The 16,468-nt window shown below is 45.9% G+C and overlaps 1 protein-coding gene across 1 annotated transcript; it reads right to left on the bottom strand.

The window, feature by feature from the left end:
- Positions 1-467: 467 nt before the first annotated feature.
- On the bottom strand, positions 468-9,542 carry LOC119921682 (testis-expressed protein 50-like). Its single transcript, XM_038741763.1, has 3 exons — positions 9,331-9,542; positions 2,723-3,044; positions 468-650 (listed from the first exon to the last, which is right to left on the bottom strand). Exons 1-3 carry the CDS (start codon positions 9,540-9,542, stop codon positions 468-470), a joined length of 717 nt encoding a protein of 238 aa, XP_038597691.1.
- Positions 9,543-16,468: the final 6,926 nt, after the last annotated feature.

Here is a 16,468-nt window from a genome sequence, read left to right as displayed (position 1 = left end):
AGCTGCTCAAGAGCAGCTGTTAGAGTTGGCCTTCTGTTTTACTGGAATATTGCACTCGACTGTAAGCTTGTTGTTTAGAGGGAATGTGCCAGCCAAACCTATTACACTGATATTTTGTACTCTCCCAAGTGCTTCATGGACAGCGGTTTGCATGCAGTAAGCACTCGACAAATAGGATTGATGGATTATAATAAGGACATGTCAATTAATACAACTCTTACAAATTTGCAAATATCTGCCATCAGATACTTTCTAAAAGAAAAAAGTGACCAAAATGATAGCTTTATTTAAATTTAATCCATTTAACATTTACTAAATATACAGTACAAAACTACACTATACTACAAAACAATCCTAACCCCAGCTTTTGAAATTCTCAATGGTGCGCCTCCCCATGAAGGGATTCCAACCTCGGAGGGGGAGTGCGGCGACAAATTGGAAAGGTTAGGAAGGTCTTCTAGTTTTCCTCAGTCTTTTTGACCACATAGCTGTTTCCTCTCTTCGTTCCTATGGTGATGGTTCATTCTATTGAGGATATTGCTCAGCATCCACAAAGAGATCACCACTCTGGAGAGCATCTGTTTCGTGCTGTGGTTCAAGTGACCCTTTAGTTTGTCACAGACAAAAGCTGAGGGAAGGTCCCTTTTCAGCTATAAAGCAAAAAGAAACAACTGAGTGAAAGTGTTTTGGTTTTTTTCTTTTTGGATGTCCAAACCAAGTTGTATTCCTTGTCTTAAAAATGCAAATTGCAGTAAGCGACTCTCCTAGTTCAGGACTATGTCATCAGGACATTTCACAAGAAGCACCGTGATCTAGTAGGATGAGCATGGGCCCTGGAGTCACAGGACCTGGGTTCTAATCTCCGCTGTGCCGATTGCTTGCTGCGTGTCCTTGGGAGAGTTGCTTAACTTCTCTGTGCCTCGGTTCCCTGATCTGTAAAACGGGGATTAAATCCTCCTCCCTCTAACTCAGACTGAGAGTCCATTAGGGCCAAGGGCTGTGTCTAACCTAATAAACCTCTAACAACCTCAGCACAGAGAAGCGGCGTGGCTCAGTGGAAAGAGCCCGGGCTTTGGAGTCAGAGGTAAGGTATTTGAATCCCGGCTCTGCCACATGTCTTATGTGTGACCTTGGGCAAGTCACTTAACTTATCGGAGCCTCAGTTACCTCATCTGTAAAATGGGGATGAAGACTGTGAGTCCCACGTGGGACAACCTGATCACCTTGTATCCCTCCCAGCGCTTAGAACAGTGATTTGCACATAGTAAGCACTTAACAAATGTCAATGTTATTATTAGAGCGGTGCTTGACACAAAGTCAGCACTGAACAAATATCATGAAAAAAATGTAAAGTCGTGGCTTTAATAATGATGACAATTATTCAACCCTTACTGTGTGCCCAAGCACACTAAGGCCTAACTAAGCACTAGGATGGATACAAGATCATTTGATCAGACTCAATCCCTGTCCCACATGGAGTTCACTGTCTAAGAGGGAGGTAGAGTAGGGGTCTTATCCCCATTGTCAGATGAGGATATGAGGCACAAAGAGGTTAAGTGGCTTGCCCATGGTCTCCCAGCAGGCTAGCTGTAGAGCTTGGACTAGAACCCGGGGACTAGAATCCTAGACCCGTGTTCTTTCTGTCAGGTTGTGCTGTGGGGCACTTGAGAGAGGGTGCCCTTTTGGGATCCCTGAGACATTCCTGAAATATAGCAAAAAGTCCAACTGCTGACTCTGCTTTTGGTATGGGATTTTATATATGCTTACCATGTGCCAGGCACGGTACTAAGTGCTGGGATACATACAAGAGAATCAGGTTGGACACACATAGAGCTCACAGTCTTCGTCCCTATTTTACAGATGAGGTAAATGAGGCACAGAGAAGTTGAGTGACTTACCCAAGGTCACACAACAGACAGGTGGCAGAGCCGGGATTATTCATTCATTCATTAATTCATTCAATCATATTTATTGAGTACTTACTGTGTGCAGAGCACTGTACTAAGCGCATGGGAAGTACAAGTCAGCAACACATAGAGACGGTCCCTCATTCACTCATTCATTCAGTGGTGTTTATTGAGCACTTACTGTGTGCAGAGCACTGTACTAAGCGCTTAGTTATCCAAGTCCTTCTGCCTTCCGGGCCCGGGCTCCTTCCACTAAGCCCATGTTACTTTATAGTAGAGGTAACGTAGTTACATCAATATATCATTTGTGAAATCCTGAAGTTAACTTTATCTCGGCCTGGTCCATGACTCTTAACTAGTCAATCAATCAGGCAATCCATTGAGTGCTTACTGTGTGCAGACATTTAAATCCTGAGTGCTGAGTACTTTAAATCCTTGTGTGGTCTCTCGCCTCCTACCCTCTAGACTGAGAGACTCCTTGTGGGAAAGGAACATAGCTACCAACTCTGGTGCATTGTGCTCTCCCAAGGGCTTAGTCCAGTGTTCTGCAAACAGTTAGCTCACGACAAATACCACCGATGGATTAGATTTTTTCACCTCTTCCCGTACTTAGCACAGTGCTTGGAACCTGGTTAATTACTTAGTGAATGCCGCAATAAAATGAGCTCACCAAATGGGAGGTAAACTAATCATTAACAAGGTTGCCTTGTTTTGAAACAACGCATTAGGAATTTATATTCTTGACCTGTGCCATGGACACATACAATTTCAATCTATAAACTAATTTTCAGCTATCACTCGCATCACTAGTTCACCTTCTTCGCATGATGCTTCCATTTGGTCCAAAGGTTATGTGCAGATAGAGCAAGTTGGATAAAACCCAGGCCTGTCAAAAGACCACGGAGAAACTGAATAAAGTTGAAGGTGGAAAAACTGCAGCAGAATATCTCCAGAGGGAAAGGCAAACAGTACACTGAAGGTTGATGTGGAAGCTTCAATTTTAACATTTCCTCCGGCAGAATCCCCCATCCGACTCTGGCCCACAGTTCCCTTTCAGAGAAACTGTGGCCCTCTTCCACTGAGATGGCAGACCCGATAAGGATGGCCAGAAATAGACCTTGAGGAAGGATCCTTCCCCTCAGAGGGAAAGGAAAAAAAGGAAACAAAAAAATCACTAGCCAACTGAAAGCTGATCAGTCCAGAAAACAAGAAAGGGATCCAGCAAATCGACACTTCGAATGCCAAATAATTTGCCCTAAGCTAGGCACAGTTACAATCATGTGTGCCAAAAAAGCAGTAACTTAGTGGCCAGTATGACATCATCAGCCAAGTTGCTTCCCATCCAGAATAGCTCTGACTGGAACATGAAGTTTCCAAATATTCTTAGAGGATAGAATTAAAATTGAAAGATATCACCCAAACTCTCATGATGATTATAATCATGATTATTATTGGTATTTGTACTATTTATACAGTATACATGTATATGTATATTATTTATATATTGTGTATGTTTACAACAGAAATTTATACAATATATTGTTTGTATTGTTGTACAGTTAATTTTTATAATTATTAATATATAATAATCATACATTATGTAATATATAATTGTAGCTACTATTAATTATAGTAATGATAATGTTCATAACAATTGTAATATGGTTGTTGTTGTGCTTGTTAAGCGCTTACTAATGGTGCCAGGCACTATGTTTTAGTGGTGCAGTTGATACATACACTAAGATCAGACACAGTTCTTGTTTCACTTAGTTTAAAGGGTAGAAAATAGAGGTATTTAAACTATATTTTCCAGGTGGGGAATTTGAGGCACAGAGAAGCTAAATGACTTACCCAAAGTCAGTTGGCAGAGCCTGGATTGGAGCCCCTACCTTCTGCCATCCAGATCTATGTTCTTTACAGTAGGCTCTGCTGCCTCCCACAGCCTTGGGTACCTTAAAAATTCTGCTTTCATTGATAATTGTTTTGCGACTTTCTTACAAATAGAAAAAAATGACATGATTAGTCTTAGTAGTACCTCTGATTTTACCCTCCAAAATAGTAAAGTTTTAATGGTCGCCATATTTTACTTGTAAGATGTTTGAAAATATCTGAGCACAGTGGGTTGACTGTCTTCCTGACTTGTGTGGCAATATGAGGTGATTTTTTTCTTGATATTGTGTTTGTTAAACATTTACTATGTGTCAGGCACTGTACTAAATGCTGGGTTAGATACAACTTAATCAAGTTAGACACAGTCCACTGTCTCACATGGGGCTCACAGTCTTAATCTCTATTTTACAGATGAGGAACCTGGGGCACAGATAAGTTAAGTGACCTACACAAAGTCCCACAGAGTACAAGTGGCGGAGCTGAGGTTAGAACCTAGGTGCTTCTGACTTCCATATCTATGCTCAATCCCCTAGGCCACAGTACTTGTCTCAGGCCACGCTGTTTGCAGATGAAACTCATGAACGTGTTCTAGAATCTAGCTAAAGTGGTTTTGCTAAATCTGATAAATCTAGATTTTCCAGCAGGAGAGAACACTGGATATTATTGGATTCTAAGAGAGATATTTTTTTTATTTGATTTCCTGGGGTTACTTCCCAGCAGCTGCAATACTTTTTCAGCCATTTTCAGAGCAGACCATGGTAAATTGGTTTCTCCTTAAGAGTTGGGAAAGGGAGGGGTGTGTGTGTGTGTGTGTGTGTGTGTGTGTGTGTGTGTGTGTGTGTGTGTGTGTGTGTGTGTGTGTCCGTCCGTGTGTGTGTGTGTGTGTGTCCATCCGTGTGTGTGTGTGTGTGTGTAGAGGAGAGGGACTACTTGATTTGGGGCTTCCAGCGCTGGGCTTCGCAAACCACTGCTTACTCCAGGTTCCGATGCAACACAGAACCACTTGATTTGAGGGGCCCATAGTTGCCACGGCTGCATCTCTGAAAGATGACAATTCCTCTCCCCACGTTCTAAGCCTTATTGAAGGCACATCTCCTCCTAAGGGGCCTTCCCTTTCTAAGCCTTCCTTTCCCCTTCTCTCTCTCCCTTCTGTGGTGCCCTGAATTGCTCTCACCCTGCATCAGCCCCACAGCACTTCTATACATAGCAACAATTTATTTATTTAGATTAATGTCTCTCTCCAGCTCCAGACTGTAAGTTCTTTGTGGGCAAGGAATGTGTCCACAAATTCTGTTATGTTGTTCAATAGTACTGTCCCAAGCATTTAGTGCAGTACTCCGCAAATAGTAAGCACTCAATAAATGTAACTGATTGATTGACCCCACCAGCTCTTGCTCAGTCTCTCCGCCCAGATCAATCAATCAATTGATCAATCAATGATATATATTGAGCACTTACTGTGTGCACAGCACTGTTCTAAGCACTTGGCAAAGTGCAATAGAACAGAGTTAGAGGAGCAAGATAGCTTAGTGAAAAGAGCACAGGCCTGGGAGTCAGAGGATATGAGTTCTAATCTTGCCTCCTCTGCGTGCCTGTTGTGCAACCTTGGGCAAGTCACTTAACTTCTCTAGGCCTCATTACCTCATCTGTAACATGAAGATTCACTATCCCAGTGCTCAGTACAGTGCCTGGTCCATAGGGAGTGCTTAGCAAAGTAAAAAATAAAATAACAAAGACTCTCAGCTAGACTACTGATGAAGTTCCTAGGAGTGTGAAATAGAGCAAATAGATATCCTTTCTGCACTCAGGGAGCTTCCAATTTAGCAGAGGAGATAGACACAACAATAATGTATGAATAGAAAAAAAGAAAAGGGATGTTTGTTCAAGAATTGGTGCTTAAGTAATAGGGCATGTAAGAAATGTACCTGGCACATAGTAAGTCCTTGACAAATACCATAAAAAAAGAGTTAAAAATGCTATGATAGCTGTGACAACAGCAGTTCTTCGGTGTTGCCAAAGTGCTGAAATGGTATTTCGCCATCTGAGTAGCTGCCTGTGTGTCACCTTTGTAAACTGTTGTTTCCCTCTCCTTGGTCTCTGGTAGAATCACGACTCCTCATTCTATTTCAACACTCACATACAATCCTGTCGGTTTTCCCTTCTCCACACTGTCTCTTCCTTTCCAGACAAATGGCCACCATCCCAGTTCAGGCACTTGCCTTATCCCGAATAGGCTACTGTCTTCCTCACTGGTCTTCCTGCCTCCAGCCTCTCCTCTCTACAATCTGTACTTCCTTCCTCTGCCCAGATCATTTTTCTCACATAGGTGCCCATTCCTCTCTTCACCAAGTGGAAACTTTTGTCACTGATTTTAAGGCATTCAATCCTCTCCCGCAACTGTTACTTTAGAATGCAAGCTCGTTGTGGACAGTTTATTTTTATACTGTATTCTACCAAGTGCTTAGTACAGTGTTCTGCACACAGAAAGTGCTCAAGAAATACGACTGACTGCCTGACTGCAAGACAACACCCCTTTCCCATCGCAACCCAGTTAGCTCTCATCACTTGTCTCAAGTGTAATTCTCATCTCTCTTGACACCAACTACATGCTTATGCTCTTCCTTCCTCCAGAACCTCCCTCTCTATTCACATCTAGCAGACGAGAGCTCTCTCCACCTTCAAAGGGGTGAGTATGGCTTCATGGATAGAACACTGGCCTGGGCATCTGAAGGATGTAGATTCTAATACAAGCTCTGCCACTTGTCTGCTGTGTAACTTTGAGCAGGTCACTTCACTTCTCTGTGCCTTAGATCTATTATCTATAAAATGGGGATTGAGACTCTTAGCTCTATGTAGGAAAGGGACTGTATTCAACTCGATTATCTTGTATCTCCCCCAGCACTTAGTAGAGTGCCTGGCAAAGGAAAGTGCTTAACACATTCTATTCAAAATTAAACAACATCATTTATTGCTCCTTCTGTACCAAGGTATAGGGCTCTGCACAGAATAAGCAATTGATTCTATACCAAGATCGTGGGAGAGTACGACAGAGTTAATAGGCATGACTCCTGGTTTCGAAGAGCTTACAATCCAGGGGGTAGACAAACACCAAAATAAACTACAGACTGGAGGATCTAGTTGGGGACACAGACACTGAAATCGATTACAGGTGTGAGGTGTAATTGAGTTTGAAGATACTTTGGTAAATGCTTTGGTGGGGTTAGGATTGGGTACCTAAATGCCTAAGATGTACAGAGTCAAGTGAAGAAGTCCCCAGTAGTGGGGGAAATTGGATTAAAGAGGAAAGATTATTCATGGAGGGTTCATTGGAGGAGCTGTGTTTTTTGTAAGGCTTTGAAGGTAGGAAAATAGTGGCCTGCTGGATATGTATGGGGAGGGAGTTCCCGGCAACATGGAGGGTGTGAGCAAGGGTTCAGTGGAAAGAGAGATGAAGAAAGGCCCAGCACATAGATTGATGTTAGAGGAGCAGAGAAGTGGAAAAAGAGCGTGGCTAAGTAGGGGGCCATTACGTCCCCTCCGGGACACCTTCCATGATTAATCTCCCCTCACTCCACCTTATTTTTCCCCATGTTTCATCACTTAAATTCTTGGGTAGTCGCTCTCCTTCCCCCAATTTCCTGTATCCTTATACTCTTTCGCATCCCGCTCTTTGTAATTTGTTTTAGTACACTTTCCCCACTAGATGGTAAACTCCTGGTACCTGGCACACGGTATACACTTAGCAAATATGGGAATTATTGTGTCTACCAAGATTGTGAGCCCTAATTCTCTCAGATCTTCCCCAGAGCTTACATATATTAAGGGCTTAGCAAATGCCATAGAGAGCCCATTTGGTCTACCGGATAGAGCATGGGCCTGGGCGTCAGTAGGTCAGGGGTTCTAATCCTGACTCGGCCACTTGTCTACTGTGTGACCTTTGGGTAAGTCCCTTCACTTCTCTGTGCCTCATTTACCTCATCTAGAAAATAGGGACTATGACCGTGAGCCCCACGTGGGATATGGTTCCCATGGTTCCCATCTGTGGTTCCTGGGGAGGACCGATGGGTGAGCCCCGGGCCCGCGCAGAACGTGGAAATGAAATTATTGCTCAGAGAGTGTGAGGAGAGGGAGATTGGGGAAACAGATCCTGATGAGGAATCACAAAGTACAATGCTGTACTCACATTGAGCGCTCAATAAATATCATTGATTTAAAAAATGGGCTCAGCGTTCTCTGTGATCGGATGTGCACTACACAGGCTTCTATTACAGTTAACGTTTTTACTCATTCATCCTTGGTGGAAATTTCTGAACTCTAGAATTGGGACACGGTGTCGGAAGAGGTGGATAGAGCACAGGCCTGGAAGCAAGAAAGACCTGAGTTCGACTCCCGGCTTTTCCAATTGTCTGCTGTGTGATCTCGGGCAAGTCTCTTCACTTCTCCGGGCCTCAGTTACCTCAGCTGTAAAACGGAGATTAAGACAGGAATTCCCTTGTGGGACAAGGAACCGTGTCCAAACCCCCCCATCTTACCTCCTTCCCTTCCCCACAGCACCTGTATATATGTATATATGTTTGTACATATTTGTTACTCTGTTTATTTATTTATTTATTTTACTTGTACATATCTGTCCGATTTATTTTATTTTGTTAGTATGTTTGGTTTTATTCTCTGTCTCCTCCTTTTAGACTGTAAGCCCACTGTTGGGTAGGGACTGTCTCTATATGTTGCCAACTTGTACTTCCCAAGCGCTTAGTACAGTGCTAGTACAGTGCTCTGCACACAGTAAGTGCTCAATAAATATGATTGATGATGATGATGATATGGATTGTGTCCAACCTGATTTGCTTGGATCCACCCCATTGCTTACTACAGTACCTGCACATAGTAAGCACTAAATAAATTACATCATTATTGTTACAATTATCATTAATCACAGCTCCACCACAAGTCTATTCTGCGACCTTGGACAAGTCACTTCACTTCTCTGGGCCTGCACTACTTCATCTGTAAAATAGGAACCATGGGACAGGAACCACGTGGGACAGGAACCATGTCAACTTTGCTGAACTTGTACCTGTCCCAGGTCTTAGGACAATGCTGGTACAGGAGGAGATAGTAGTCTTGCTTCTCCTTTTGGAGCTCTCCCCATTACACGTCTGGAGGACTGGGGTGCATCTGAAACCCCCAAGCCAGTCTGCATCAGTCAATCAATCAATCAATCAATCAGTGGCATTTATTGAGCATTTCCTGTACACAGAACACTGTACTAAATGCTAGGCGAATGTTATTTTTTAGTGGCATTAATTAACCTTTGGGGGAGTTACAGGGTAATCAGGTTGAATACAGCCCCTGTCTCACAAGGGGCTCACAGTCTCCATCCCTTTTTTTAGAGATTAAGCAACTGAGGCCAAGGGACATGAAGTGACTTGTCCAAGGCCATGCAGCAGACAGGTGGCAGAGCCAGAACTAGAACCCACGTCCTTTTTACTCCGAGGCTTGTGTTCTATCCACTAGGTCACACCACTTCTACAGTTTGCCCAGAGCTCTGGGGATGGGCTGCTTGCACTCACTCTTGAGGGTAGCTAGCTTGCCACTTCCTCCATTGCAGGAGATCTTTGGTTCCCCAGTTTGACGAGCCCACCTGGGACCATTGTTGCCTCTTTGACCCTGGCCAACCAGTAAGGTGCACCGAAGGACAATAGCGATGATCCCATTGTGCAAGGCCCGGGTCCACTTGGTCATTCCAGTTAATCATGACCTGGAGCACCTTCGCCTCCCTTGCAGTTAGCAGACAAGCCAGGAGTTTCCAGACACTTGCTGTTCATACTGATGGATGAGTAGGAGGAGAAGGAATGATATTTATTAGGCGATGACTTTGTGCAGAGCACTGTGGAAAAAATACAAGTGAAAATTAGATACATTCCCTCGTCCTCAAGGGGCTCCCAGTCTTGAAATGTGGGAGGAGACGGGATGAGTGAAAGATATATTATTATTATCATGTTTCATCGAGTCGTTTCTGACTCATAGTGACCCAATGGATTTCTTTTCTTCAGAACGTTCTGTCTTCTACCATAATCCCTAATCTTTTTAACGGTTCTTCCCTTATTGTTTTTATGCTCTCTATCCTTCTAGCTGCTGGTCTGTCTGTTCCACTGCGGGGATTAGGGTGGTGTCCATCTCCCTCGTCATGGTTGAGGAGAGGAACGGGGAGTGGGAGTGTGATAGGCAAAACCCGGACCTGTCCTGAGGGCCTCAGCTGGAATTGAGAAGCAGCATGGCCTAGTGGATACAACAAGTGTTCTCATCCCAGCTCCTCCACTTGTCTGCAGGGGAACCTTGAGCAAGTCATTTCACTTCTTTGGTCCTCACGTCCCTCATCTATCAAATGGGGATGAAGAACGTGAGCCCCATGTGGGACATTGGCTGGGTCCACCCTGATTACTCTGCCCCTACCCCAGCACTTAGAACAGTGTCTGGCACTTAGGCAGCACTTAACAAATACGAGAGAGGAAAAAAAAATCTCTGGAATCAACCTGCCCAGGAATGAGTCTCCTACCTTGGCCAACAGGGAGATAGTTCAGACTCACTTCAGACTCGGGGAGGGGAGGACTTCTTTTTCAGAGCCGGCAGATGGGATCAGGGTCGGGGACTACGGTACCGCCTGTAGTACAGAAACCAGACCCAGGATTCATCCCAGGGTACACTGCAGACATGGACACCGTAAGTCCCATCGCCACATTTAAGACAAGTGCAGGGTCTACCAACTCTGTCTAATTGTGCTCTCGGAACCATTTAATACAGTGCTCAGCATGCAGTAAGTCCTCAATAAATAGCATTGACCACCACTGAATCAAAAACCATCTTTTTAATCAGTATTCCAGAGGATTGGAGAAAAACTTCACTAAAGCCCCAGACGAACCACTTTAAAAACTGGGAAGGGACCATCCGGCCCCTGCCCACCTGGCCCTATTTTCGATTGTGACCTGGATCAGCTATTCTTCTGGAAACTTCACGGGCATTTTTGAATTTCTTTAAAACCTTTTTCATCCCATTTATCTTAGGAAAAGCAGGTTATAGTGGCAGAGTTGAGAATTCAAACTCTTCGAGGGCCAAACGTTATGGGAAGCACATCCAGGGGTCCTCAGAAGCTCGATGTGTCCAGAAGCCCGACGCCACCCTAGAAACCCTTGTTGCACCAGGTTGAGCACTTGAGGAGCCGAACGATAGCACAACTGGATGCATACAAATGATACTTACCGATCTCTTTGCCGGAACCTAATTTTTTAATGCAATTTGTTAAGCGCTTACTCATGCCAGGAACTGTATAGGTACAAGATGGTCACATATGGGGCTCACACTCTTAATCTCCATTTTCAGGGATTAAGAGGCATAGAGAAGTGAAGCAACTAGCCCAAGGTCACTCAGCAGACGAGTGGGAGGTGGCAGGATTAGAACCCATGTCCTCTGACTCCTAAACCTATGCTCTTGTCACTAAGCCATGCCATTTCCCCTAGGAGCAGCATGGCTTAGCTGCTTGTAGAACCTGAGATCCACGTATTATTTAGAGTTTAGTCCAAGATGTGGCAGACGTGATCCCTGTCCTCGAGGAACTTACAAAAGAGAGGAAAAGACAGAAAAGCAGTGTGGCATAATGGAAAGAGCACAGGACTGGGGGATAGAGGACCAGAGAAGTTGTTACTTGCCCAAAATCACAGAACAGATCTGTGTCAGATTGGAACCCAGGTCCTCTGATCCCCAGTCCTTCTGTGTGATCTTGGACAAGTCACTGAATTTTTTTGTGATTCAGTTACCTCATCTGTGAGATGAGGATTAAGACTGTGATCGCCACGTGGGACATGGATTGTATCCAAATTGATTACTTTGTATCTACCCCAGTGCTTAGTAGGGTGCCTGACACATAGTAAATGCTTAACAATTACCATTAAACACCAACAACCAAAGTCATACCTTAACATAAAATGCAAGTAGAGGAAAGGCAGAGTAGAAGAATGTATACATAAGCACGGTGAGGCTGGGGTCAGGAGGAATATCAAGTGTTTAATGTGAACAGACGCAAGTTACACAGGTGACGCAGAAGGGAAATGAAGTGAGAGCAAGGTCAGCTTTGAGGTCGTCACGTTCAAAGTGGCACCAGATAGTGGTTCTCTGCATTACATGCCATACCATGTTAATTGTTAACTACTCTCTGTGATGTCATCACCTACTTATTTTATTTTTGCTACTGCATTATTGCTACTGCATGTTGTTAACCACCCGCTGTGCTGTCATTTACCTTTCTGACCTCACCATGAACTATCAATTCCCCTGCTCCCAACTGCCCTTCCCATTCCTCACCTTCCCCTTCCCCACTCCCACCCAGCTCTTTCCCTCCCTTTCCCCCATCCCCACCCCTCCCCCAACCCCCTTCCCAGAATCCCTCTGTACCAGCGCCAACCCTCAGCTCCTTCCTTCTAATCCCCTCCATCCCCTCCTCCCCTCTCCTACCTCATCCCAGTTCTCCTTTCACATCGCCAACCTTCTTCTGACTCTCCCCGCCCAGGCCCACTCCAACACACCCTGATCCAAACCCTCCCCACCCCTGGCACCCCTTCCCCCTCCCTCCCTTCCCTCCACAGCTGCTGTCAAGTGTGGCCTTTGGAGCCCCCGCTCCATTTTAGGTAAACTCCCTTTCATCCTGGACCTATTCCTTTCCAGCTTTCTACTCTTCCTCGTCCTAACCGAAACATGTCTCTCTCCGGATGACACGGTCTCTTCTGCTGCTCTCTCCAGTGGAGGCCTCTTCTTCTTACACTCCCCCAGACTCACCTGAAAAGGAGGATGTGTCGGTTTCCTTCTCGCTCCCCAGTGTTGCTTTCACGCTATCCCTCCTCCCACTTCCCTTTCCTTCCCCTCCTTTGAAGCCCACATTATTCGGCTCTACCACCCCCTCCAGATTCTTGTAGCCATCATCTACCGCCCCCTCGGCCCCACCTCCAACTTCTTTAACGATTTTGACCCCTTTCTCACCTTCCTTCTCTCCTTTTCCATGCCCACTCTGATTCTCAGACTTAAACATACACATGGATGTCCCTGGTGACTCCTCTGCCGCCCACCTTCTATCTCTCCTTGACGTTGCCAAACTAGTGCTTCACCCCACCTCGCCCACTCACCAACTTGGTCACACCCTCGACCTCATCATCTCCTACCGCTGCACTATCTCCACCCTCACAAACTCCAAAATCCCCCTCTCTGATTATAAACTTCTCAGCTGCATCCTCTCTCACACTCCTCTCCCCTGTAAATCTATATTACTAACTCATAGAGACCTCTGCTCTCTCGACCCCATGTATCTTTCTCAGCGCATCACACTCCACCTCACCTTCCTTTCGTCTCTACCCAATATTGATGACCAGATTACTGCTCTCAACTCTACCCTCTCTATTCAGCTCATCTCGCTGGCTCTCTGTTCCCTTCACCACTCTCCAACTATTAACCCACAGCCTTGGATCACTGTCACTGTCTGCCTCCTTCACTCTTATGCTCGAACTGCTGAACACTGCTAGCGAAAGTCTAAACACCAAGCCAACCTTGTTCACTTCAAGTTTATCCTTTCCTGCCTTAATTCTGCCCTCTCCTCTGCCAGGCAAAACTATTTCTCCTCCCTTACTGACACCCGTGCCCATCATCCCCGTCAGCTGTTCCGTACATTTAACTCTTTACTCTACTCAGGCCCCTTGCTCCTCCCCCTCCTCCATACCTCACCTGCAACGACCTGGCCTCCTACATCACTAGCAAAATTAACTCCATCAGGTCTGAGATCCTCAAAGTCACTCCTCCCCTTTTTCCACCCCCCGGCTCTCAACCCTCTCTGCTACTCATCCATCCTTCTCAGCAGTATCTTCAGATGAGATCTCCTCCCTCCTCCCAAGGGCTACTCCATCCTCCTGAGCTTCAGACCCCATTCCCTTTCATCTAATGAAATCTCTCGCCTTTTCCCTCATCCCCTCCTTAACGTCCATCCTAACCCTCTCACTGTCCACTGGTTCCTTCCCCTCTGCCTTCAAACTAGCCCATTTCTCCCCCATCCTCAATAAACCCTCTCTTGAACCCACCTCCCTTTCTAGGTATCGCCCTGTTTCCCTCAGAACATTTCTTTCCACAGTCCTAGAACGAGTCGCATACACCCTCTGCCTCGAATTCCTCAGTGCCTACACTCCATCGAAACTGCCCTCTCAAAGTTCACCAATGATCTCCTTGTTGCCAGATATAATGGCTCCTACTCTATCCTAATTCTCCTCGACCTCTCAGCTGCCTTTGACACTGTGGACCACCCCCTTCTCCTCAACACGCTATCCAACCTTGGCTTCACAGACTCTGTCCTCTCCTAGTTCTCCTCTTGTCTTTCACCTCTTTCTCTTTGAGAAAAGAGAAGGAAGCCAATAGGAAGTTACCGAAGCCCCAAGGCGTGAAAGCCCTCAGTAGCAGGAATATGTTTCCCTCAGCTGTAACGAGTGGCTGTTCTTTTACAGGAGTGGCATGGACACGGTCTCTGATTAATTGGATTGCACCATCTTCTGGCACCTAAGTGAAAACGTCCAGGACGGGTTAATGGAGGATGGCACTTCCTGCTCCACACACCGCCCCTTGCCAGCAAGGAGAGGGTGACTCGCCCCAAAACATCTTTTGGCAGAGACCCGGAATCAGGAACTCCCCCTCCACCGGAGACCTGCTCATGGCTTCTGCTGGAGAAGAAGTCACAACTGCTGCAAGAGCCAGATTCCTGCTCTGTGGCCAGAGGAGGTCAGTGATCCCACCTGAGGAAATCCTCAGGATCATAGAGCCGCCACCGGCTGAGAGGTGAGTCGAAACTGAGGCCTTGCCAGCCTAAATCCTGTGTGGCAGACCTAACATCTGGGCCTAGGTAATAAGCCAGGCCACCTGGCCTTCTGTGCTCACAGGAAGACCTACAAGGAGCAATGAAGGAAGTCAGACTGCTAGATGAATAACTTGATGCTGTTCTGAGAATGGGAACGTGCAGATCTAGGCATGAGCTCAGCCTTGCTGATAAGCTTGCAGTCATCCGCCTGTCCCCTGACTCCCTTGAGGCTCCTCACTGTATAAAATCCTCCACAGTGTGCTGAATAAACAGTCTCCTTGTCCACCTTGAGACTCACATGGCCTGCGTTCTTCCATTGAGAGTGCCCGTCTCCCCGCTGCGCCGAACGCGTGGAGGCTGTTGGCAACAAATGGCGCCCGAACAGGGACAGGGACATGAAGCCTGGACCCTCAGACTCAGCACCGCAACCCTCACGAAGCAACTCATCACTGCGCAGTGACTCACCAAAGAAACGGAAGAGGTGATGGCATTTAAATTTACTTTCATTTTCAAACACCAGGCTTACAGCAGGGAAGAAAATGGGACAAATTCAATTCCGTTCTCGGAATCATTATATCCAATTACTTAAGGATGTGATAAAGGAGCGTGGGTTGATTATCACCACTGCCTAGATTGAACAATTGTTGCAATGCGTGGAAAAAATGCTGCCCTTGGTTTCCAAACGAAGGAATAGTGGATTTAGAACGATGGGAAATAGTGGGAAGGTAGATGAGTTCCAGACTATGAGAAGAAGGACCCCAGGCTTTTCCTATCGCTGCGTTCTCCTTATGGAACGTATTAAAGATTTACCTTACTCCTGAACACAAAATTCCCTTGAAGTAAAAGTTGGCAGGGATAGATGTGGCCTCTGGCCCGGACGAAGCTATGATTTGTCCGGACCCCCCTTTGCCTCCCCCGCCTGAATCTGCATTGATAGACTGTAATCCCGAGCAGTGGCCGAAAGGAAAGTGGAATCCTTTCACTGAGCCAGCTCCTTCCGCACCACCCCCTCCACCACCCCCTTCATGGGTCCCGAAAGCAGCACAAACACCTCTGCAGCGAGCGATGGGGGCTGCTATGGAAGGGGGAGAGGAAATACATATTGAACTGTTGATGGGTTTCCCTGTGATGGAGCAACCTGACCCTGGTAATCCTGGTCAGGTAATACGTACCCACGAACTCTTGAATTTCAAATTATTAAAAGAAGTGAAACAGGGTGCTGCGACATATGGACCCACGGCTCCTTATGTGCTGGCACTCATAGAAAGTATTGCTTCCTCAGTCCTTTGCCCGTATGATTGGCAAACCTTAGCCAAGACTGTCTTGGATGGCGGAGACTATTTGCTTTGGAACGCAGAATTTTTTTATTTGTGTGCAGAGCAAGCGCGTCGCAATGATCGCGCCCAACCTCCAGTTCAAATCACTTTCGAGATGCTTACAGGGACTGGGCCTTTTTGCGGACACTGCCAATCAATTAACTTACACTCTGCAAGCATATCAACAAATAATGATAGCGGGGAAAGCTGCATGGCAAAAGCTCCAGGCGAAAGGAGAGCAAAACTCCAGTTTTACAAAAATATTACAAGGACCGTCAGAACCATTTGAACAATTTGTCAGCCGCCTGACGATGGCTAGCCAGCGCAGCGTCAGTGATAATGCGGCCGGAGTTATTTTATTAAGACAGCTGGCTTATGACAGTGCTAACCAAGACTGCAAGCGTGCCTTAGCTGGGGGCAAACGGACTTTGTCCATCACTGACATGGTACACCGATGTCAGGATGTAGGGACAGCC

The sequence above is a fragment of the Tachyglossus aculeatus genome (assembly GCF_015852505.1).
Source record: "Tachyglossus aculeatus isolate mTacAcu1 chromosome 12 unlocalized genomic scaffold, mTacAcu1.pri SUPER_6_unloc_4, whole genome shotgun sequence".
Taxonomy (NCBI): Eukaryota; Metazoa; Chordata; class Mammalia; order Monotremata; family Tachyglossidae; genus Tachyglossus; species Tachyglossus aculeatus.
This window is presented reverse-complemented; position numbering and strand designations above follow the sequence as displayed.